The sequence below is a fragment of the Squalius cephalus genome, assembly GCF_949319135.1.
Source record: "Squalius cephalus genome assembly, chromosome: 1".
Classification (NCBI taxonomy): Eukaryota; Metazoa; Chordata; class Actinopteri; order Cypriniformes; family Leuciscidae; genus Squalius; species Squalius cephalus.
Genome location: NC_137122.1, coordinates 45,755,283 through 45,781,190, shown reverse-complemented (window position 1 = coordinate 45,781,190; position 25,908 = coordinate 45,755,283). Strand labels below are relative to the sequence as shown.

Here is a 25,908-nt window from a genome sequence, read left to right as displayed (position 1 = left end):
TCAAAAAGCAAGAGTTTATTTCACGCATGTAAACAGAAAGAATATACAATAAAATTTACAAATATTTCAGTACTTGAAAAATGTTACATTATCCATAACATGCATTCAGCAAGTGACAGATACTGTGACGTGTCAATACATTCAGTAAACAGTGTGTTAGTACTAGTAAGCAGAACATTAAAGACCATCTGATAAAAGATTCAACTAAAATTTCTTAATAGTGATTTAATTAGAAAATTAAATAATAGATCAACATGGTTTTTTATCAATGCATAACATTTAGAAGTGGATTCAGATTCAGATTTGTCTTAGTTTATAAAATAAATCAAATCAATGATAAATGAAAAAGTTTTTGTAAAAAGCATTCAGTTATTCTGTGCATTACTATTTTAATCACGGTCATGTTATTACTGCACACTGTAAAAAATTATATGTTTTATTGCTTTAACTCGTCAAAATAAGTTAAGCAATTTTCAACCTTTTTTTATAAGTTATAAAAGGTTCAACTCAATTTTTCGAGTCAGTTTAATATCATTTAAGTTGGAATTACTTAAACATCCAAGTTGATTGTACTTAAAAATTTAAGGCAGCAACTTTTTTTTTACAGTGCATGAACTAACTGAACTATGAATAAATAAGTTGCATTTGATCTTAGTGCTTGTAATCCTCATCTCTCTGCTTATCACCCTCACGATTGGTTTGCATTTCACACGTATAAAAAACTGATAGAAATGCCATAAATAAAGAGTTTGAAAGCAACCAAAGCTTCATGCTCATTTAAGTGCTTATTCTAACACTTTCAGCTTGGGGGCTTAAATAAACTGGCAGCTTCAGAAGCCAGTGCATGTTTAATTAGGCCTACATTAAATTTATCCTCAAAAGTACAAAATGTTTCACCAATTCAATAATAAAAAAAAAGAAAAAAAAAAGTGAAACGACAAGCAAATGAAAAGACCTCTTAAAAACATTTAAACCTCTTTACCTGGCAGCAAAAAATAAACTGTCATATTTTAAATGCTGTTAATCGATTATGTGAGAGAAAGATTAATTGTTAACTTTGCAATAAAACATTGATAATCAAAATAACAATACATTTGAGCGAGTAACTGTAAATGCTGGATGAGTATAGGTGCAGTGAAACACGATAGGGATGCTAACAGTCTGACAAGGCACATTTGGTCAGTCTTGTTCAGTCTGACTCTCTGGAGGCATTAAACATAAAACGTCATCGACAGCCCAGACAGCAACATAGTGTCACAAACATGTGGATTCCACGCGTACCAGATGTGGGCCGGATCTGGGCCGGACACTATGTTGCTGTCTGGGAGACAGTCTCCACAGAATGCTAATAAATAGTAGGATGCAATATGCTAAGCTGGCTAGTTTTTTCTACTTTCTGACCCTGATACATCCATTCATACATGCAGTTTTTTTCCAACATACAATACCCTGTTAAAAGCATAGTTTATCTTCTACAGAGTATTCTCTGTATATTATGTCATCATGCCCATTTTCCTTCACAACATGACTGGGCTGAACAACCTGACATTCAGGACACAACTGCACATCTGGCTCAAAATAAAGTAAAAATGACCTACATTCATAAGCCAAGGATTTCACAGACTTGCAATTAACAATTTGCAAGTACACCCTCCACATGAAAAAGGCTCATTAGGCAAGTGAAACGTTACAGAATCCATATTTCAGCATGCTCTATTTGTTTTATGGTCTGGGTCAGCCTTGGTTAATTCAATTTTATAGTGACATTTTTGTTTTTGGGCAAACTAGAGATTCTGCTTTTATTTGATTTAAGGTTTAAAATGCTACCAGAGTCAATAACCAAATGTAGCCTACTGCTGTTAGTAAAGTCTTTATAAATACAAACGCACATAATATTACATGTCTTTGCGTTGAACTATTAAGACTAATATACTTGATTAAATTCTGATTAACAGGTTGCCATTGTTAATTTTATTTCACTGTTAGTGCAAAATCAGAGCGATACGTTTATTTTGAACACTACAGTTTAAAGTAAGTAAAAAACAACTGTAAATCTCAAATATGTGTTATTTGTTAAATGCAATTTAGTCATACTACAAAAATGATCTGTAAGTGATCTTTAGGCTAAGTCTTGGGGGAGGGGGGGGCTCCTTTCCTGTAATTACTCTAAATTACTTTTGAATGATCAGTAATCATTACCATTAACAATTTTTCTTTAAAAAAAAGTTGTCATTTCAGGTTCTGTGCGTCAAAAATGATTGATGTCTGCACTAAGAGCCCAATCATTTCCAATGCCATTAGACAAACAGTTGATGGTCTTCTCAAGGGCAGTACTGAGAGGAGCCATCGATTGCATCAATACATGTAATACTGATTACAACTCTTAGCCATTTGCAAAGAATCTTCACCTTACTAACTCAATGAATTTCTTTCATACTTGCTGTTGTGTGTCGAAGTATAACTCAGTCTCCTGAAGGGTCTCAGTATTGTTGGGCTTTCCAAAGGTTGAGTGTACACCATGGCTTGAACCTGCTACACAATTGACTCCTTCAAGTTTTCCGCAGCCCTTGAGGAGTCAGGAACGGGAAAAGGGGCGGAGTGCAAGACCACGTCTCTCTGAACCGTCACCGGGGGACGCTTAGCCCCGTGCTGTGTTTTCCCATGTTGAGAGAAAGAGAAACCCACAGGACTGTTGTCCTCAATGGCTTGATCTCCATAAAGATACCCCATTTTGTTTGCAATCATCCCTTCGTTCTCCGGAGCCTCTTCTTCTCGTCTCTTCAAGTCTGTCTTCTCTCTGTACATATACGAGGCGTGTTTGAGGCAGCGTTTGAGGACGTGTGAGCGGTAGGCTTTTTGGATGGTCGAAGCAGCCACTTCTTCTTGCTTACGTCTGAGAGTGCTGGTGATGGGCTCGTACGAAACCTTTGAGGGGTTGTTCGCCATGAACTTCTCCTCCATAGTTCCTTTCATGGCATCCATCTGTCCAGAATCGCCCAGCACCTCTGTAGTGAGGGCCAGGAGGATGTCCAGACAGTGGATCTTATCACCAGGGACCATGGGAAGGTCCATTGTGATCAACTTCAATGTGTTTGGTTTGGGGATTCTCAAGGGGTCTTTCAGCGTGTCGCAGAATTCAGACAGTTTACTGTAATCGATGAACTGAGAAGCAGAGGGGTCAAATTTCTCCCAGGTTTCATAGAACATCTCGAAGTCGTCCTCACACAAGGGGTCGCCGCTTTCTTCCGTCGCTACGTTGAAGTTTTCCAGGATAATGGCTATGTACATATTGACCACGACGAGGAACGACATGACAATGTAGCTGCAGAAGAAGACGATGCCCACCGCGGGGCTCCCACAGTTTCCTCGGACAAACGATCCCGGGTTCTCCACATCCGGGTCACAGTTTGGTGGACTGTTGAGAATGGGAGACAACAGTCCATCCCAGCCGGCGGACGTCGTGATCATGAACAAGCATATGATACTGTTCCCGAAGGTCTCGAAATTAAACATGTCATCGATGCCTGCTTCTTTTTTCACGTACGCAAAGTTGGACATGCCGAATATGGAGAAAATGAACATGATTAAGAATAGGAGGAGGCCAATGTTGAAGAGGGCAGGTAGCGACATCATCAGCGCAAACAGTAACGTCCTGATTCCTTTCGCACCCCGGATGAGACGCAGGACGCGGCCAATTCTGGCCAGTCGGATGACTCGGAACAGCGTAGGTGACACAAAGTACTTCTCAATGAGGTCTGCCAGCAAAAGACCTGTGAGACGACAAAGAATTAACACGGAAGTATTACGGTCAATTATAATCAATTAGATAATTATATAAATTATATCAAAAACATTCATGACATTTTCAAGCCTCTAAAAATGTCATGTAAATCAAGTCAAATGTAATAGCACCCTGAATATGAGTTTGAGTGTAATATTTGGATAAATCTTTTTTTTTTTTAAGAATATATATATATATATATATATATTAAGTACAAACATATTAAGTACATAAATATGTACATGTATTTGTAGTACACCTAGCATGAAATAAATGTATTTCAAATACACTTTGGTACATTTTATTTTTCACTATTCATTTTAAGGATTCATCTGAGAAAAATATTGTATATATTTACGTTTTTGGGAAGTTACACCACATGACATTTTACAATCTGAACTAACCTTGTCTTGTCATAAAAAAGTCAAGTTAAGAGGCTTATAGACCTTGACACAGTCATGTCTTCTCTATGATATCTTTTTTGTTGATTGTTTTTGTTTTTTGTGAAGCAGTTTTGTTGAAGTATTCTATGTTTTTGTAAGGTAAAATAATAAAGGATTATGCCAAATTAAGGTTTCATTTTCACAAATTAAAAATCCTTTAATGGGGCTTTTGTCTTTAATATGACATTAAAATTAATTTTAAAAATGCTCATAGAGATTAATTCAGTTTTAATTTAAATGAATATATAGGACAAAAACATTAGCATCCATTTTCCTACATCATGATTGCTTAGTGATTACTATTAATAAAGCAGCCTTACCCGCGATTGAAAGAATGACCACCACAAAATCAAAAATGTTCCACCCAATGGAGAAGTAGTGATAGCGCAGGGCGATGATCTTGAGAATGCACTCCCCGGTGAAGAGCACGATAAAGACAAAGTTGATCAAGAACAGAATATTTTCTATCTCTTCACTCTGGTCATCCGTCTCCACCATCATGGTCACCATGTTCAGGCAGATCAACACCATAATGAAGATGTCAAAGAATTGCTTGGTGACCAGGTCGTATATCAAGCCTTGGAAGCAGTTCTTCAAACATCAGATATATCCAGGCAGCATATGGGAGAAGAGCATACCGAGGAGGAGAAGATGCAGTTAGTACTTTAAAAATAATAAGATATCAGATTCAACTCTAGTGGAAAAAAAAAACCTATACCAAAATGTATTTAAAATACATTTATTTCATACTAAGTATACTACAATTCCATTAACATAATATTTACTGACATAAGGACACTTACTGATATAAATATTGCAATTAAACTTTATTTGGAGTACTTATTTATTGCACAATGCATATTCTTAATATGAATCCTAAATATGTGTTTTAATATCACTATTAGTAAGGACAGTATGATCACTGTATAATATCAGTCTTTAAATGCAAGATATTTAAAGTGTCCCTATACTTGCAATAGTTTCACTTTAGCAAAATCAAATATACTTACTTAAGTATATATTTAGTTGGACCTCTCAGCACTATTTCTGGATAACTAAAGTACATTAAGTGCAAACTTAGTTGTTCCAATTTAGCAGACTATTATTCACTTATATCTATCTATCGCCATTTATTTATTTATTTATTACCGTAGGCCTTGGAATTGGTTTCTGTGGCTTTTTGGAGCCAAGTTTCTTCATGGCATTGTAGTATTTTTTCTGCTCTTCTGTCATGAAGATGTCTGTTCCTCCTAAGTATAGGCACAGAGACAATTATTCCAGGGCATAAAGTGTTTTAGTGTCGCTACAGATGAAGAAGACCCATTGCAGACACTTATCTTTGCCTTTTGTTGGTTGAAATTGTCAATGATGACACCAATGAATAGATTGAGGGTGAAGAAAGAGCCAAAAATGATGAAGATCACAAAGTAAATGTACATGTAGAGATTTGACTCATATTCCGGCTGACTCTCCACCTGCACGGAGAACACTGTTAAGCAATCACACTCGTATTGTAGGAAAGTAATATTGCGCATTCGAATTTGAATCATTTGGGGTTACAGATGTGAGATGACACAACTAGTCATGATTCTTTTATTCTCTTAGTTAATGGTTAAAATCAACATTACCGTACGGGAATCCACAGCACTATACATGATGTCCATCCATCCTTTAAATGTTGCCTGGAAAGCAAAGTGTATTTGTCATTGCAGATCAGTGCACATCTGTTTACGGAGGGCAGACATTCGACGACTAATATCAATGCTCACCACTTGCAGTAAGGAGAGGTAGCCCATGCCTACGTTATCATAGTTGACTTTCATATTCATCCATCGCACATCTGATTCATTAGCCATCATGAGCTCAAGGCATTCACTCTTATTGTTGACCTCACTGGGAAGGAAAACTGTCTCGGATGTTGTGTTGAAGCAGTAGTAGAACTTTCCAGCAAAAAGGTTGACTCCCATGATGCTGAAGATGAGCCAAAAGATTAGGCACACCAGGAGGACGTTGAAGATGGAGGGGACGGCCCCCACCAGGGCATTCACCACCACCTATGCATATTGACAGCGTGAGAGCCTGGAACCCAACCTTAAACCGTTAACCTTCACAAAGATTGAATAGGCAACTATTTTTTTTTTCAACTTGAAAATGATTCAAAGTTTTTAGTCATGTTACTGATGTGGACACGTAGCTGTCAAAACCACCATAGAACTGCAACAGACTTTTTCTAACCACAAATATTTAGATCACCTCTCAAAAGAAGAAAAACAAAAATATGTGAACAAAATGGAAGTTTTGGGCATTTATGGTCCATATACAGTACACCACCTGCTGCGGTAATTTCAATAACTAAAACAATGGGACGTTCTAAAAATGCTTAATGTGAAAATTGGCTTTATGTGTTCAAGTGAGATTAAATGTTCAAATTCAGTATAAACCTTATTGATGATGCATATTACATACAGGGGAGCAGATGAGCCCAGAATATGAACGTCACATGAAAGCTATGAATAAGATACATAGAATTGGTAAGCACTTTATTTTACAGTCCTGGGGCCAGTTGCTCCAGCTGTGTGCAAGATACAACTTAGCTTAATTTTGACGTAAATGGACACTAAGTTACAACTTACGCACTACTAAATATTTTTGCGTTGAAGCTCAAATCTACGTATAAACTAAATATTTACGATCAGGAGTAACGGTTGGAATAAAATAGCAGACAGACCGAACTTTTATCCGACAGACTCAATTCTTTAGACTGTGATAATGCTGACATTTACACTCGCTTACATTTTAAGAGAAAGAACATTGTGTGAAAATATTACTTTGTTAGTGGCTCTTCAACACATATCCGTCCTTTGTGCATCGGTCCGTGTTGTGCATGTCAAATAAAATCAGTCGTTATAAATGTAATTTTTTATATTTATTTTTTTGCATCAGAATTTATTTGTTGATCCTTATTAATTTTGTTTCAAATACAGTTTCTGAATGTTATTTAGCCTACATATAAAAACACTTGTGTTATTCATGATTAAGTGGTATCATATTTAATAGAAACGTATTTATACCGTTAGTTACGCGAGGCAAAAGAAGTTAGAATGAAGGATAAACTGAAATTCACAGCATGTAAACACATCTTCTGTTCATGTATTTGAAGGCTATTGCAATATTGAGGGTAAACGTCATATTATGAGACTATGCATTACTTTACGGACAGTTTACGACCTACTAACTACGTTCTGCCTTAAGAACAAATGGTGCAACTGAATAAAGTACAGAGTTAGTTACAAACTAGCTAGTAGTTACTAAGCCTCTAGTGTGGACTTAGCGTTCCAATGAAGAAAGAATTTACAAACGACTGGTGCAATCCTACCCCGTTTCTCATGTACATACTATGTACTTATTGTAGTAATAACACTAACTGGGTAATAACTAGGTTCTAACCCTGAAACTACCCCTAAACCTAACCATATCTCAGTACTTTTGTGGGCAAGTGCACTGTAAGTACATTGACAGTGCACCTACAGTAAAATAAAGTGTAACTAAGAAATGTGAGGAACTAATAATATTATGGACTTCTAATTAATGAATGGAGCTAAGATGAGGGTGGAAGCAAGAAAACTTACTACACACACACTTACCCTCATTCCTTCAAACCTGGAGAGAGCTCGAAGAGGTCTTAGCGCTCTCAAAGTCCTGAGAGATTTAATGGCCCCCAGTTCAGAGTAGCCTAAGATATTGGCAGTCAAGCTGATAAGGGACACCTGAAGAAAGAATAATTAAAATAAATTATATTACTAAGTATAAGTATAAAGTATATCACTGGCTATTTTCACATCAATAACACATCTTGAAGCCCTAATTCTCAAAATACTGAATTAACACTTCTGTTGTCTTTAAATACATATTGCTTAACAAATTACCTGATCCATTGTATGTAAATAATATATGCATAGAAAGTCAGACCGGTAACCCAAAGGTTGCGGGTTCGATTTTCAGTAACGGCAGGAAATGACTGTTATTGATGTGCAAATGTGTCCACGATTTGCAGTGTGTGTGTGTGTGTGTGTGTGTGTGTGTGTGTGTGTTCACTACTCACTACTCCTTATGTGTGTGTGCACTAACTTGGATGGGTTAAATGCAGAGGACAAATTCGGACTATGGGTTACCATACTTGGCCTTCACATGTCAGTATATGGGATGCAATTAAAAGACAAATAAAAATAACATGACATGTCTTTATATTGACTTGCCCTCACAGGCTGCGCTACTAAACATTTGTAGTACTGCAACAAATTGTTTTATATCAGTGGAGAGAAATTTGTTGCAACATATTGACTACTCCAGTCACAATAATAGAAATTTGATTGTGAAATAGACATGAACCAAAATTTAGCTTTAAGATGTACACCATCCATTTACCAATAGCAGAATAATGCAGAAGCTGTTATAAAATATGAGATATTACAGAAATAAACTATAACTTAAGTACATTAGTAATTCATTAATTTATAATAGCTTTCAGTGTGAATCAAATTTGACTCAAGGATCACAGATAGATGAAGTTTCTTAGGAAGGTAAAACGATAGTGTGAAATTTATTTGTACTTTTAACATGAAATTTTCAAGTGGGATGAACTAATACTTACATCAACGATAAGAAAGTCCAGCCAACACCATGCGTTTGTGAAATAGACCTTGAAACCATAGGCTATCCATTTCAGAAGCATCTCAATGACAAACACATAGGTGAAGACCTGATCTGCATATTCAAGGATGATTTTAATCATTCTCCGTTGTTCAATGTATATGTCCTCAAATGCCTAATTTAAAAAAAAAAAGTATACATATGAAAAAAAATATTAATTCAGTGGACTCTGGTTAAACAAATAAAAATGGTTTATTGATTGACTCACCAAAGCTCCACTGCTGAGGAGAATCATGAAGATGATGAAGGTTTCAAAATAACTGTGCTCCACAATGGCGTAGCAGGCTTTACGTAAGTTCCACCATGCCTTTCCTTTACCCTGGGTAACGTCAAGCTCCAAGAAAGGACATCGCCTGATGCAGTCTGGGAACGCAGACAAACCAACATGTTAATAACAAGAATATAACTCAATATACTACACATAGTCATTGTTGATGTCTCACTCTCTGTGTAGCAGTCCTCAGGGAAGGTGGAATCCTCTTCTTCCACCAGTTCTAGCTCTTCTACCACAGGAGGTTTGTCCACTGTGCTGCAGGTTGAAGATTCATCTCCATATTTCTTCTGTACAGATGAAAAAACTGCAGGTTAATTTTGGCTCTAGGTTGAATATAACTTTTACAAACAAATGAATATCCTCTGTGTCTGGAAACCAGCAAAAAGGTTGTTTAAAAGGTCTCAAACTGCTTGAGGGAAGTTCAAACTTGCTTCCAAGTTCCCAAATCAAGTAAAAATTGTATTCGGCAGGGAAAGCCGCACTCACATTAGACTTTAAGCATGCACGATTTCTACAGACATATAGATATCTGCAATTTTCATAATATGACGTCACACTCGGCAACATCTTTTTTTTTTACATTTACTTTAATGCATTTGGCAGATGCTTTTATCCAAAGCAACTTACTTTGCATAGGTAGGTATACAATTTATCAGTTAATACAAGCCCTGGGAATCAAACCAATGACATTGGCATTGCTAGCGCCATGCTATACTGTTTGAGCTACAGGATTCCTGCAGATTTAAAGTTTGCGTTCTTTTAATTTAGCTAAGAGGTCACACTGTGACATTCTGATCTTCTGTTGCTCACACATCTTCATGTGAACGGAGTTCACCAAACTTGAACTTTGGAATTCGCATGAGTTTGCGTTTCCTGTCTCCTGCGTTGGTATGCGTATGAATGGAAGTCAATAGAATAAAAAATCTAGTGTGATCTACAGCATGCCGCTGTGTGTGTCCCCTGTGTCTGTGTCCCCTCATATCTCTGGTTTAGGCTGAATTGTACGAAGAGAAAATCAAAGATATTTTAACTGTCAACTCAAGCAAACGTCAATATTTGCTAAATATCTTGTGTAGTTTGGCAAAAACGCAAGGAAAATGGCTTAAAAAATATGAACAAAAATATAATAAAACAAGTAATAAAAACTCAGTGAGTGTTTTAGCGCAATTTTCTGACGTCATGGGATCACAACACTAAGAGATAGTAAATGTTTTTATGTTTTTTTTTTTTTTTTGTGCGTTCCCGAGATTAGACCTTCCTTAACATAATGCCGAAAACCCGAAGTCTCTAGGTGGTCTGGTTGAGGAGGAGATAGAAGTGCAAGATTGGTGCGCACAGACAGAACAGAAATCATGAGTTAACAATCGCAATTTTGTCCGTAGGAAAATTGCGCTAAAAAGGAAAGTTAAGCGACATTTTATTTCCAATTTACCATCACTGGCAGGTGTGTTTAAAAGAACTAATGTGACTAAAAGTTCCAAGATTAGGCTTTATGAAGAAAAATAATAACATAAGATCATGTTTCTGTTACCTTACAGATCTTCTGTTTCGACTGTTCACACGAGACTAAAGTACAACTTTGCTTTCGTGTTCCCTCTCTCTGATACATAGCTGCTTGTGAAATGCAGGGCTGTGCGACACATGAGGGCATGACATGTGAACTGTGTTACCTGATCCAGTGGCATGCCAACAATCAGTTGTCTAATGAGTTAGAGCCAGCGCGCTTAAGCAAACCAAATATGAAATAAAATGTATGACTTGAATTGGTAAGAGATACATTTTACTGTGCAAAATGTAGCAAAAATGTGTGCAAAAAAGTTTATTAGGCATGGACGTGCTTTATGCTGGTTCTTCTTCAGGACGTTGTTCAACAAGGTAACTAATCATGCTGTGCCGGTGCTCTTTCCCACGCCCCGTCACCGTGTCACATGATCTCCGCCATTCCTCAGACATACTCTCTAAACAAGATGACCCATGGGGCTCCAGATGGACTTTGCAGGTGTCACAGTATTTGGGACACATGTCTAGGTGTCAAAAGGTGTTGATGGACGGATGTCAGTGACACTTTGGTGAGCGGTTTTGCATTTGTGTGAACTTTCACATTAGATTTTAGGAACACAACTATCAGAATTTTTCACTGAACAAAACTCACTTTAGAATTTTTATCGACGTCTTCGTCTTCATCCTCAGAAGAGCTGTTGCCATCCTCATAATCCGATTCACCATTGGCTATAGGCACTTTGATAACGGACATACTGGAATTCATGGTGGCCATTTTAGAATCTCCCTCTTTGTTTGCGTTCGCACCCTCTTCCTTTGGCATCAGGCCCAGACACTGTCTTACATGTCTGATAACGAAGGCCTTTACCCAGTCAATGCCTCTTGTTATTCTAGAAATGGCAATCTGCAGATTGTTCATCTCCCCATCATCATCAGATGCTGACAGGTTGTCCCCACTGAAGGAACTGAGCAGCAGAGCCAGGAAGAGATTCAACACCTTCAGGAAGAGAATGAGAAAAACTGTAATAATGCAAAAGATGAAATACAATGACATACAGTACCATATTTGGGATGGGGATATGTGGCTTACAAGGCCATTCAAGAATGCAATAGTATGAAAATATTTGACTCCTGCTAAACTGATATTTCACTTCTTGAATATCTCAAATAGGTGACTGAAACATGTATAATACACTGCAACAGAAAGCATTTTATCGATAATTTTAAAGGTATTTTTAATATAAGGACTATCTTTATGTAATCTCAGCTGCATTTTGATGCCAAAATCAACCATCAAGACCAGGTCCATCTTTTTTTTTTCTGTCCCCTCATATCTCTGATTAGAATCTACTGCATGAAATGTGAATGCTTTCCAAATAGGTATAGACATAATTTACTTCTTGGGTCCATTCAAAACAAAAAGCCATTGCAGGTTGTCCCTCTAGGTTTGACACCCAAGTTTTGTTACCTCGTCAGATAAGCCCCTTGGTCTATGAATAACCATAATGGAAATCCCACCGATGGCTCTTTTGATACTTGTATAAATATGAAGTAAATAAATTTAACCTCAAGTTCAAATTGCATGGTCTTGATCTTTACAACTTGATGTTGCACATCTGACTTTAAAGCATCTATCTATCTATCTATCTATCTATCTATCTATCTGTCTATCTGTCTATCTATCTGTCTGTCTGTCTGTCTGTCTGTCTATCTATCTATCAATCTATCTATCTATCTATCTATTAAAGATGGAGTTAATCTACTCACCACTAGGTTTCCTATAACCATAACCATCATGAAGACGACGATGCACATGCCTTGGTCAGCCACCTCCATGCAGTCCCACATTGTTTCGATCCATTCCCCACACAGAATACGAAAGATGATGAGGAATGAGTGAAAGAAATCTGTCATGTGCCAGCGAGGGAGCTCACAATCCACTGAGATCTTACACACACAGTCTTTGTAGCTCTTTCCGAAAAGCTGCATCCCCACCACAGCAAAGATGAAGACAATAATGGCCAGGACAAGGGTCAGGTTTCCAAGAGCACCCACAGAATCACCGATGATCCTTATCAGCATGTTTAGGGTTGGCCAAGACTTTGCCAGCTTGAACACACGCATCTGCAATAGAGAGATAAGTCCTGAAACTCTGAACAGTGCGATTTCAGTAAACAAATTTGTACATAAAATGTATTTAAGTTTATTATAGTTATTTATGACAATGCAAAAGCAACAATGGTACAAAAGACAATGTTACAAAATAATTATATTTCAAATAAATGCTGTTCTTTTGAACTTTCTATTCATCAAAGAGTCCTGGAAAAAATGCATCACGGTTTCCACAAAAAAATAGCACAAAAAAAAACTGCTTTGCATTGATAATACTAAGAAACCTCTTTTGAGCATCAAATCATCATATTAGAATGATTTCTGAAGCATCATGTGACACTGAAGACTGGAGTAATGATGCTGAAAGTTCAGCTTTGCCATCACAAGAATAAATTAAATTTTAAATTAAATTTAACTTAAAAACAATGCTACAATATTACACAATAAAAAAAATAAATAAAAAAAAAAAGAATAATTTTTTTTGAAACCTGTATTACTTTATTTCTTCGAATGAACACAAAAGGAGTTATTTATAGCAGTGTCTAAGCTGCTCTTTTCCATACAATGAAAGTGAATGGTGACCACTACTCTCAAGTGAGATTTTCAGTGAAAAATGACTTACATTTCAGTCTTTTCCATAGATAAACTATCATATGGTTTAGAAGACTTGGAATTTAGTTAACAAGTCACATATTATGCTTCTATGGTGCTTTTTCACCCTTTTTTGAGCTTGAGAGCCATTGGTCCCCATCTACTTCCAGTTGTTCTGATTTCTTCATTTGTCTTCCATGGAACAAAGTTTTATACGTTCAGATCAACATGAGGGTGAGTAAATTATGACAGAATTGTACATTTTAGGTTAACTATCCCTTTAATAGTTGGCAATTCAATCAAGTTTCACCTACCAGACGGAAGGACCTTAGCACAGACAAGCCCTCAACATCGGCTAAGAACAACTCCACCAGGCTCATGGTCACAATGAAGCTGTCAAAAATGTTCCAGCCAACCTGAAAGTAATGATAAGGGTCCAGTGCAATAAGTTTTAGCACCATCTCTGCTGCGAAGATACCTGTGAAAACCTGCATGGGATAGAACATGATGCAAGTAAGCCATCGGCTTCTGCAACAAACTTTCAACATATTCTCAAAAGATATACAGTATAAGTCTTCAATACACATTTAACATTGATAGGTAGATGTACTTACCAGGTTTCCCACCGACAACGTGTTTTCAAAACTCTCAGACATGGGATAGTGTTCCATAGCCATGAACATTGTGTTGAGCACAATGCAGATGGTGATGCCCAGATCCACAAAAGGGTCCATCACAAATAGGTATACGATCTTCTTAAATTTCACCCATGGAGGGCAGCAATCCCATATCAGGAATATGTCAGCAAACTTGTACCAGCAGGGAGGACAAACCCTTTGATTTTCTTCCAGCTCTGTTAATTAAAGTAAATATATATATATATGATTTGTATATCATAATATATTATTTGGATTATTTAATTGTTCTGGAACTCACCATTAACACTTACCATCTAAAGCATTGTCTGTAGCATTCACTGCACTCACTTTTCTCATCTGAGAGTCAGGGACTTCTAAGTAATTCATGCTGCCTTTGGATCCATTCGATTTCGAAAGGGGTTTCAGTGCGATCCCATCATAGTCGCTCTGAATTTGGTCATCATCACCTTTCTTTTTGCTGGATAGTGATGTCTTGCTGCCATTTACCATCCCGTTCTTCTGCTGCTTGACAAATAAAAACATCAGATAAAATAAGAACTAACAATTAGTATTTTTAAAAAACAAATGATCCAATGCTCAGGCTACACTAGTTAAGCTGTTATGTTACCGCATGACAAACCTCAGCTTGTTTCTTGAGCTGCTCCAGGATTTTTGCATACTCTTCCTCCTTTTCTTTAGCTTCTGCAAAGGTGGCTTCATTCTGTTCAGCATATGCCATGGCCACCACAGCCAGAATCAGATTGATGAGGTAGAACGAACCCAAGAAGATGATGACTACAAAGAAGATCATGTACGTCTTCCCTGCTGCACGGAGCGTCTGAAACATTTAAGACACTATTCACATTGGTGCTTTTTTCACACATATGACTTTTTATGCTTCATTTATATTCTTGGTCAAAAGCATAGAGAAGTAAACGGTTACTTCTATAAAACACTAACATGCATTGAAAGGTTTGGGGTCTGTAAGAATTTTTATACATTTTTTGAAAAAAGTCTCTTATTTTAGCCAAAGTTTAATATTTTTCTGGAAACCAGGACATATTTTTCAAAATTCTTTGCTAAGTTCAAAAGAACGTCTCGGTTACGTATGTGACCCTCGTTCCCTGAGGAGGGAAAGGAGACGTTACTGTACGTCAGTAAATGACGAAATGGGGGTCCCAATTTAATCACGCCATGGCGGCTGTCTTCCAGTGCCCTGCGCAAGACTGAGCTCCCTGTCGTGAAACTAGCACGGACGAAGGGCTAGGCTTAACGCAGGAATAACAAGGTACACTGGGTGGGAGGACTTATAATACACATACGACCCGAGTACCGGATGCATATGGAAAACTCAGAGGTATCCAGCCCGCTGTGTGGAATGTTTCAATCTCGAGGCAACCTCGAGGCAAGTGAAAGACACATGCTCAGATAAGACTTACTGTGGAAATACATGCACTCTGGTGACGGCATCAAAAGTGCAGGAGGAACTCAGGGTCTAATCTGAGTGAAATAGCACACGTAACCAGTCCGTGGAGTGGAATGGCGCAGCAAGCAATGACACAGAGCTGGTCCTACTTACTGGCTAGTGGAAGCGAGTAAATGAGAGGACACTGGCTCTACCCGGAGATTATAGAATCTCAAGAAAGGTGTCACCCAGGTGTCTTTTAGCGAGGCGCCATGCGCTAAAGCCCAGGAGGAAGCCACACTCCGGGTGGAGTGTGCCTTTACCCCTAGGGGGCATGGACGACCCTGCGTCTGGAAAGTCAAGACAATGGCGTCCACTATCCAGTGAAACAACCTTTACTTGGAGAGAGCCTTTCCCTTCAGCTTCCCACCATAACATACAAAGAGCTGGTCTGAAGTTCTGAAACACTGCGTTCTGTCTACGTAAGCACGGAGGTCGCGTACTGGACAGAGCAGTGCCAAGGCTGGGTCTGCCTCCTCCGAGGGCAGCGCTTGCAGGTTCACCACCTGATCCCTGAAAGTTAGAGTTGGAAACATCTTTTGTATCCTCTCCCCAAATTTGTCACTAATAAAACACAATAAAATAATGTAATGAGAAGCCTTATATTGACCGATTTAGATTTTGTTTTGTTTAGATTTACCTTGTAAATATATTTTTTGCTATTTTATTAAAAAGGTTACAATTACAACAACAATTACAATTTTATATTTCAAGTGTAATCTTTCTTTGTAAAAAGTATACATTTTATCATAAGTATTTCAAAGTTAAGGATTCATTAGTTTGAATATTGGAACAAACACTATAATAACATCTTATTTGATAATTCATTATACCTACTTTATTTTGGACAAAACATCCCATACTATATATTTAACATATGAGCAGAAATTGGCGAACAAAAGATTATTTGATGTGGCAGTAGTCTTTTTTACAGCAAAACTTTAAAACCTATCCAAAACTAATCAACGAAATCTTGTCTAAACTTTCATATTTCGTCTGTAATATATCGTTTTTATGATATATTAGCATATAAATGTTAATTTGCAGTTTAATACGTTGCTTATACAAAGACATATTATTTCAACATATTTCAGTCGATTTGTTCTCATCTCAGTATAGCAATATAGTTTGGTAAAAGCTAAACTAGTAGATGTGTTCATGTAAAACTAATGTAATTGCAAGTGTGAATGAAGGCACAGTTCATTCATTCACACACAGACACATGATTCATATTTAAAGGGGTGGTATAATGCCCTTTTCACAAAATGTCAAATAAATCTCAGATGTCCCCTGAGTGTGTGTTAAGTTTTAGCTCAAAATACCCCACAGATATTTTTATATAGCATGTTAAAGTTGTCACTTTTTGAGGGTGAGCAAAAAAACGCACCGTTTTGTGTCTGGCCCTTTAAATGCAAATGAGCTGCTGCTCCGGACACAGAGGGCGGGGTTTCAAGAGCTTGTGTGTTAGCAGCTCCGACCTCACGCAGACACACACTAGAATGCCTTTTATGTTCAAAATGAAGTCAGACAAAGATGGAGTGACTCAAGAAGAAGTGACAACATGTAGAATGCAACAGGACATCTCTGAATGGTTAGTTGATGAATTTATGTAGCTGATGTGGAGTTAACTATCTTCAATTAGCATATTCTGTCATCATGATAATCTATAAATTGCTCGTATAGGAACTGTTGTGAGATGTACACAGAGTGACTTTCTATTGCATGTGAAAAAACGGATGCTACAGTTTGAGCTGACTCACAAATGTGCTTGACTACAACAACTCTTCCTCTTCTCAACATGGACTGGGTGTTCCCGGGGGCGGGGTTTATGTAAATTTTAGAGTTGGTGATGTCACTAACCCTGGAGGAATGTCGTGTAGTCTCTACCAGCTGTTTGTTGTAGTCCTTAAAAACCGATTTCTTTTTAAAAGCAAATATCTCTCTTTGCGTTGAACTTTGAGCGTTGCAACTTTGCAGATGTTGTTTATGCTCAAAAAGCAACATTACAAACTAACTAAAGTTAGAAAAGTGAAATCATACTCAACCACCCTTTAAACAGTCTTTTTGTGGTTTACAGACACTATTCCATATCGCGATTAGAACAAAGCACTTAAGAACAAAGAACTTACTATTCTCACAATCCTCAGCTGGATCCACTGCTCCTCGAAACTAAACCAGCACTTCAGAGGTAAATTCCCAGGATTATTATTATGATAGTATTATTCCTCACAGCGTAGACGTAAAGTACATGAATCTGATCAAACTTGATGAGTTTTATCGAGTTGATGCGGGCGTTCACAGGTTTGCATGGATTGCCTCAGGCTACGTTTACACGGAAACGATCTGAAGAGAAAACGCAAAAGTGATCACTTTTTATTCTGCGTTTAGACGAGCGTTATGTGGGGGAAATCTGCGTGCATATGGTGACGCAAAAGTGTGTGAAATTCAATGTAGTGTGCACTCCAGGCGGCTAGGTGGCAATGTGAAGCACTGATCGGTGCCTTCACTGTCTAGCAGACTTTTGCGTTTTTACCGTTTAGACGAGAACGCGATGGTGGAGCGTTTTTAAGATTTCCACTCTGGAGGGTGGTTTCACTTTTTTGCGTTTTTAAGCCCCAAAAACGCCGTCGCCGTCTAAACGAAAGGCACATCTGATAAAATATTTTTACGTTTTCACCCGCGAGCGTTCTCGTGTAAACAGGGCCTCAGATTTGCGTTTGAATAGTGCGTGCTCTCCGTAGGCGTGTTCACATTAGCAGATAATGAGCTGAAATGAGAACGACTGACATCTCTCTCTTTTCACACAGATTACATAAACTAATATAATAGAGAATATTAGTTTTTTATATAAATTACTTCATTTAAAAGAATATCTTATAAATTGCTTTATAAAGACATATCTCTTGTGCCTGTGTGACTGAGTTACAGTTAATTTTCAGACGCGTTTCAGAATGGACTTCACTGACAGAGAGAAGACAGAACTCGCATCATGTTTATTTTTCCTTATTTGGCGAAAAGCACAACACTTTGTTTTTATTGTGTGTATACAAAAAAAAAAAAAATAGACACTTAACAGGATCGAATGATGTACAACACCTATATGTAAGATCAAATTTTTTTGTAGTATTTTGAGTCTCTTTTGCACTGATAAGAAAAAAAGAGGTGTCTCTCCTGGACCACAGCTGTGGATATCACCTGACCCAGGGAGCATGCGGTCACCAAGTCGCCCAGAGAGCGAGGTCGGTGGGGGCACGCAGCTCTTCCATGAGCCCCAGATCAGCTCTTCCCTCGTGCATGTCCCTGAGCACCTGGGCCTGATTGACCTGCAGGATGGCCATGGCATGCAGCGAGGAGGCGGCCTGCCCCGCAGCTCTATAGGATTTCGCCACCAGGGTAGACAAAACCTACAGGCTTCGGAGGGGTGCTTTGGATCACCACGCGAGGTAGAAGAGCTCTGAGGACACAACTGCATTGCAACAGAGCGCTCCACCGGGGGGGACCCCAGTGTACCCTTTAGCCGCGGCACCATCAAGGGAAGAGAAGGCGGAGGAGGCCGCCTAACGATCGCGGTAAGACAATGGAGACTTCTAGGACCTCGTGACCTCCTCATGCACCTCCGGGAAGAAGGGTATTGGGGGCGGGCGCTGACGCTGTTTCCACACCGTCACCCTCAGGTCACCCTGGCCACCAGCCAAAGTATCGCCTCTTGCGGAGGGGATAGATTGGGGTGTGGCAGAGGGGACTCTACCTCTACGGAGTCTTAACCGCAGCACCGCGATAGTCATGTTCCCGCAATGAGAACATGACTCATCAACAAATGCTGCCTGAGCGTGATCTAAGCCCAAACACACAAGGCAGCGATTGTGCCTATCAGATGGCAAAACGAACTGACCACACCCAGAAGTGCACTGGTGAGACATCTTTAAAAAGACGTGCCACGCGCAAGCTCTTTTGTGAGGAGAGGAAAAAGCTCAGCAGAGTGCTGAAGCGCCCAGAGAGAAGCACACACACAGTTGGCAGATCACTGCACAGATCAGCAGGCAATGTGATCTCGCTGGAACGCGCCGTTGCACCAACACACTGGAGAGCCGCTCGTCTCGTAGTCTCGAAGAACTCAGATACAGGCTTGAAGAGGAGTGAAGAGATGCTCTTGGCTCCGAAGCAAAAACATAATGCAAAATTGCCAGCGTCCCTCCTTTTATACCCACGCGGTGGGGCGGAGTTGCGCTATGCAAATTCCACAGACCCATGGCATTTTCCTTGCCATTGGCTCGTTTTGTAGAACTCGAAGGAAATAGGCTTCTAAGCGAAACCCCCATTTTGTCATTCACTGACTTAACTCGTAGTGACTGAACAAAAGGGAACAGCATTTATTTGAAATAATCAATATGGCCTTGCTGAATTTAAGTATTAATTCAGTAGCAGTAACAGTAGTGCACCAAAAAACAAGCATTCACTTCATGTTAAGATGTGTTTATTACTGGAATGAATTGTAATTGTACAATCTTAAACTTTTGTTATGGTAAATTCATGTCATTTTGTTAACTATTTTAATAGTATGGCATTGTATTATTTCATGCAAGAAGATGAGGAACAATGTGACTTTAACAGAATGCATATACCCACCAACTGAAACAAGTTCTCCCAGAAGTCTTGAGTCATTAGCCGGAAAAGGGATAAGAAAGCCCATGCAAAGTTGTCATAACTAGTGTAGCCATAATTTGGGTTTCGGCCAGCTTTCAGGCATACGAACCCCTCAGGGCAATTCCTGTGAACAACAACCATGAACAGGTAATTTAATATAAATACATTCAGTTTGCTTAAAAATGCTCTGAATAACGTTTGAATTAAATTCTTTGACATTTCTCCCTGTTGGTATTGCAAAACACATTAATTCAAAGTTGCTTCTTTAGATGATTGCTTAAGGCAAATATCATATTTGAAAAATATACCCTGCATCAGAGCTGTTCCCACAGATTAAAGGATCCAAATGGCCAGGAACATAGTAGTAGTTTTCTATGGAAAGGGAATGGATATCGGTTTACTAAAGTGTTAAATGACTGTAACAGTACATGACAAGTTCTCATTAATTTTGAACAACTTCATCTGTATCCAAAGCCATTCGTAATAATTCCTACAATGTACAGCAATTGCAGGCTACATTTGTGACTTATTACTTCAGTAATGTGATGTGAAGTCACCTTGATTTTCAATATATTCCTTGTAGTTGAAAAAGCTATATGCAGCTTCAGTGCCATTGACGTCTGTGTGATTGAAGAGCATGGTCAGGTTGTCACTGTAGCCAACTGGAGGCCATTTGACACATTTTTGCCGCAAATTTCCCATGAACAGTTGCAGGCCAATGAGAGCAAACACGCTGAGACAGAAGACGGTGAGGATCATGACATCCGCCAGTTTCTTCACCGACTGAATCAGGGCTCCAACAATGGTTTTTAGACCTGGAATTCGTAGTTGAACAAAATCTCGGCTGATGCATTACCAAACTGTACAAAACATTTTCATTTCAAGTGAGTTGCCATGTTAAATGACATGCTGTATTTACCTGGAATTACAGTAATTGTTTTCAGGGCGCGGAGAACACGGAAAGTCCTCAGAGCGGATACATTCCCTAAGTCCACAAACTCTGTGACGTACCTGTGGATGAAGTAAATAGACTCACAATGCTTATTATTTTAAAACCACACAATTATACCACTGACATGGTATACGTTCAACTTATTAATAACTTATTAATAGTTGTAAATTTTACCACATAATACATAATAAAAAAAAAGTTTAATACCTTTTACAATTTTGGCTTTTTACCAAAGATCGACTATTGTTTTTGTTTTCTCCTAATAATAAAAAATAGAGCACTAAGTAGAGCACTAAATTAAATAGACTATGCAATGAAATGGATGGAAAATGTTATTTTGGAATAATAACAAAAGGTTCTAACATGTTTGCCTCAATCTAGATATTTCTGTACATCTGGTCTTGGGCAATGAACATGATTTATGTCGTCCCAATGCACACTGATTAAGTATGCTTCTGCTTTGATAGTAAGTTGTGACACAATGTTCACGTGTTAATGTATTAGCTCATTTAATTTATTACATTTAACAAGCAACAACAAATATATATTTTTTTTTACAATGAACTATCATCCCACCTATTAAATCATTAATCAAAACCCCAAAACTCTTTTTTTGGTGGATAAATCCTTGAAAATATGTACAAAAACTTTGTTTAAGTCCTTTAGGAGTATTTATGGCTCAAGATAGTGTACGTTCAAATCTCTTTTATCGACATGACCTTTGGGCATATTTTTGAAGAGTCAGTTTTGCAGTCTTCTGAGGAGTGTCGAAATTGCTGGGGTAAGAGATATGTTCAGTGTAGACTATATTTAGCTTGAGTGCAACAGTCGATCACAGAAGCCAAATGGCATCATTATGTGTATACTATGGACCAATAGCAAGTGAGATGCCTGTGGGGTAGTTGGATCACAGCATTGAATTATGATGTCTGTGAACTTCAGGCGACTGATTTCATGTGAAAGTAGTACAGGAGCCACGAGAAACACATTATACAGTTACTAAAGTACCGTGAGAAAGTATTGAGAAAAATAAGCATTGATGAAATGTGTTGTTTTGAAATAGTCTTGATTCCTGTAGCACAATCAGTAGAGCTTGGTGCTAACAGTGCCAAGGTCATGGGTTCAATTCGCAGGGACTATTAAAAAATGTGTACTTTGAATGCAACATAAGTCGATTTGGATAAAAGCTGGCAAATGCATAGAGTAAATCATAAATCTAAAAACAAAAATAAGCTGCAATAGGAAGCTAAAATATTCATCAACAACCTGTTGTGTTCATACACTTTATATATTGAGGATTCACTTGACTAGACATCAGGGGAAATACACAAGAAATAACATTTATTCATTTTTTTCTGATAACATGCATGACTATAATATATACTTACCTATATACATATAAAATACTTTTAGCTATTAGTACCAAGTAATACTATGTATAACAGCAGATGGAATCATAGAGGGAATAATAATAACTGTCTATCAGGACAGTATCGGGACCACAAAAGTTGTTGTACACCTTCAGAACTACAATCAAACTGCAGCCTTTTAGTGTTCTAAGGAGGGCCAAAGTGTGAAGCTGCTAAAAATAGGCCTGGTAAGTGTTCTCGCTTTACAAGTGGATAAACATTTTCATTCAGCCAGGCTGTGGTTGTAAAGGGAGGTGAGGGTAGACCTTGGGGAGGCGTATGGAGAAGCTGAGGAGGGCTGTCTGCAGAGGACCAGGCCATGCAGGCAGCCTCATTACACTTTTGGTGATGCTGTAAACACACTGAACTTTGACCTCTCACATCTGAGTGGGTATTTTCACAAAGCCTTTGTGTCTAATGTGGTTGCCACATACCCTGACTGAGCAAAAACTGATTAGTCGCACACTATGCTGACTATTTGGAATGGCATCTGATTACGGAAACTACTGTTAAAAATAAAGCTGTAAATGGTTCCAGTCCTCTTCTGAACAATCCATTTGCATTAAAACCACAACACTAATTGAAGGATTTATAGTGCAACAAATTGGATCTCACAAACATTTTTCATCAATAAATTTAGAGCCATAACAAATGTTTGCACTGGCTTGTTTAGCCACTGATTTTACATTCAAGTTATATTCAATCACGGTCATACTTACGCCATGCTGATAACCATGAAATCCAGCCAATTCCACGGGTCTCGTAGGAATGTGAAATTACCCTTGCAGAAGCCTCTGGCCAGCACCTTTACCAATGCCTCAAAGGTATAGATGCCAGTGAAAACGTACCTACGAAGATCCAAATTGTACAATAAACAATCAAGGTCTATAAATGTGTCTCTATAACGTCCACTTTAGGTTTCAGGTCAGCTCATTTTGTGTGAATTTTATTTCTGTCAGGACCACTATCATCATATACGATTGACAATTAGCATACAGTTTGGATTGGAGGTATGGTTCTGTTCTGGGTGAGAACTCCCTGCACATCCATGCATCCAAGAGCAGGGAGAGCAGCAATAACCACCCTTAGGGTAAACAACCAACATGAATGTATTGCAGATATCATTAATTCAAGATTTTAAAGTACAACATAATTCGAGAATTTATTCTGATTCAAGGGGAATCAGAATGCCAAATCCTGGCTGACGAGAGGAGGAGCTGGGGATGGAGGAGGGTAATTAACTCCTGAGAAACGCAATAGCTGCTGATAAAACTGAAGGAGCTTATATATGTATACAGTGATAGGCGTCGTATTCCTATAGGTAGACGTGGATCAGCTGAGAGTCAGCTGATGCGAGCTTGACTAACGTGACCTGCCAGAAATGACGCTACGCTTGATTTTATGTCAAGACCATTACAGAATGTCTTAGAGGTAGGGTAGGCAATTTCCGAGAGGCTAGATACAGCAAGCTAGCTTTAAAAACATAAGATCCCACCCTCCCTTCAGAGCGTCTCCAAAACACGCCTCCTTTAAAACACATGAACGCATACAGCCAGAACAGAGTCTGCAAAGCGTCACGAGAGATGGTGTTACGGCAGTACATACAGCATGTTGGCAGGTAGAACATCGTATCATTGCATTTGGACCAAATGCAGTGAGTGGACGAAAAACTTTAGGTCCTGAGACTTCCACAGAAGATATATGTAAAAAAAAATATATATATTTAGACCACCTCTATTATTGATTGCTATCAGGATGTGAAGAGAGTTTCAACCAGTATAACAAAAGTGTTTATGAAAAACATTATGTCATTGGTGGGGTTGTGTATTTGAGGAATGTTGGATAGAATTTGGAGAAATGGTGCAACTCTTACTCTACTGTTTTGCTCCAGGATGGAGGGTCACTCAGTGTCATGAAAGCACAGTTTGACAAGATGGTTAACATGATGAACAAGCTGAACAATTTGTTGTGAGTAAAGGAGAACTCAGAAGGAATGATTTGTGCCACTAAACTAAACAGAAACTCTGTCTCTGAGCATTACACAAACCTAAGATGTCAACTTAAAACATGGAAATCAAAGAACAGATGGAGAACATTGTTGACATACTGTATATGTATATATATATATATATATATATATATATATATATATATATATATATATATATATATATATATATATATATATAATATATATACTATATATAAATATAATATGACTATTTCCATGGGTTATATTGAATATAAAGGATATGAATGTATGAGTATTCTTATGGCTACTCGTCGAATAGGGTTGAAGGGACTTAGAATGTAGCAGGCAGGTTCAGCATTGAATCTGAATATTGTTTTCCCTTTGGTGACCACGATGAAAGTCTGAAAAACAAAAAAAGGGACAGAACACCTCTTGTGGAGTAACTATTATTCTGATAAGCCAGACCTGTAAAATATTGTTGACATCACTGGTATTTTACTTTTGCCACTGACTTTTTGTGCTTTGTAGAATGGATCCAACTCTTCAATAGGAACATTGAGGAGCTCTGGTGGAGGGTCTCCGTAGATGAATGGTAGGGACTTTCCTGCTTCCAAATCACTGCTGGGTTTGGGCAGATCTTCTTCAGCCACCTCGATATTCTGGGCCTTCATCTGTTCCTGCTCGGCGGCTTCTTCTGCCATCCGCCGCTCGATCTCGCCGAGCGACTCCAAAGTGAAGGGGCGGAACACATCGATGCCAGTGGGAGGGAGTAGGCTTGCCATCTTGACATTCTGCTGAAGGAGGGCTGCCACCACTTCGGGGTCTCTCAACTGTGCCCTGCAGGGATAGAGAAAGGTGGTCCATTAGAGAAAGGTGTGGTACATTAGTAAACCCTCTCTGAAAGTCATCACATGAGATATTAGACCGTCTGTAATTCCTTGTACAACATTATTCATATTCAGTCATGCTAAACAATTAATTACATTTCTGTCAATTAAAAAAAAGGAAATTATGAAATTACAGCTTATAATATATTATAATTTATTTTATAAATAGCATTTGTCATCACATCTTAGTTTTCTGCAAACATAAAGCGTTTTTTTTGTATGTCTCAGAGTTAGAAATAGAACAGGAATTTGGAAATAGTTTAAATAATGAGTTAAATAAAGTGAGATTTTATACACTATAGCCTTTTAAAGTTTGTGTCAGTAAGAAATCAATACCTAAATATATTAAACTGATAAAAAATTTATCAAATTGACACTAAAGACACATACACGATCCTTCAGAAATCATTCTAATATGCTGATGTATTATCAATGTTGGAAACAGTTAATATTTTTTATAACCTGTGAAACTTTTTCCTGGATTCTTTGATGAGTAAAAAAAAAAAAAAGAAAAAAAAGAACAGCATTTA

At 38.1% G+C, this 25,908-nt stretch overlaps 1 protein-coding gene across 2 annotated transcripts in view; it reads right to left on the bottom strand.

The window, feature by feature from the left end:
* scn4ab (sodium channel, voltage-gated, type IV, alpha, b) overlaps nucleotides 1-25,908 on the bottom strand; it is a 40,839-nt gene continuing 14,931 nt past the window's right edge. For both annotated transcript variants that reach the window (XM_079868196.1, XM_079868195.1), the window contains exons 2-25: nucleotides 25,004-25,328; nucleotides 24,774-24,892; nucleotides 24,393-24,482; nucleotides 23,239-23,367; nucleotides 21,078-21,169; nucleotides 20,716-20,973; nucleotides 20,467-20,530; nucleotides 20,141-20,282; nucleotides 14,690-14,887; nucleotides 14,361-14,571; nucleotides 14,026-14,264; nucleotides 13,726-13,899; nucleotides 12,476-12,832; nucleotides 11,361-11,705; nucleotides 9,378-9,495; nucleotides 9,143-9,297; nucleotides 8,876-9,049; nucleotides 7,869-7,991; nucleotides 5,994-6,278; nucleotides 5,853-5,906; nucleotides 5,558-5,699; nucleotides 5,374-5,474; nucleotides 4,545-4,815; nucleotides 1-3,770 (exon numbers count right to left, since the gene is read on the bottom strand). In XM_079868196.1, coding sequence (XP_079724322.1) covers nucleotides 2,533-3,770; nucleotides 4,545-4,815; nucleotides 5,374-5,474; nucleotides 5,558-5,699; nucleotides 5,853-5,906; nucleotides 5,994-6,278; nucleotides 7,869-7,991; nucleotides 8,876-9,049; nucleotides 9,143-9,297; nucleotides 9,378-9,495; nucleotides 11,361-11,705; nucleotides 12,476-12,832; nucleotides 13,726-13,899; nucleotides 14,026-14,264; nucleotides 14,361-14,571; nucleotides 14,690-14,887; nucleotides 20,141-20,282; nucleotides 20,467-20,530; nucleotides 20,716-20,973; nucleotides 21,078-21,169; nucleotides 23,239-23,367; nucleotides 24,393-24,482; nucleotides 24,774-24,892; nucleotides 25,004-25,273 — 5,349 coding nt within the window. In that variant the 5' untranslated portion in view covers nucleotides 25,274-25,328 and the 3' untranslated portion in view covers nucleotides 1-2,532. The remainder of the gene's footprint in view (nucleotides 3,771-4,544; nucleotides 4,816-5,373; nucleotides 5,475-5,557; nucleotides 5,700-5,852; nucleotides 5,907-5,993; nucleotides 6,279-7,868; nucleotides 7,992-8,875; nucleotides 9,050-9,142; nucleotides 9,298-9,377; nucleotides 9,496-11,360; nucleotides 11,706-12,475; nucleotides 12,833-13,725; nucleotides 13,900-14,025; nucleotides 14,265-14,360; nucleotides 14,572-14,689; nucleotides 14,888-20,140; nucleotides 20,283-20,466; nucleotides 20,531-20,715; nucleotides 20,974-21,077; nucleotides 21,170-23,238; nucleotides 23,368-24,392; nucleotides 24,483-24,773; nucleotides 24,893-25,003; nucleotides 25,329-25,908) is intronic.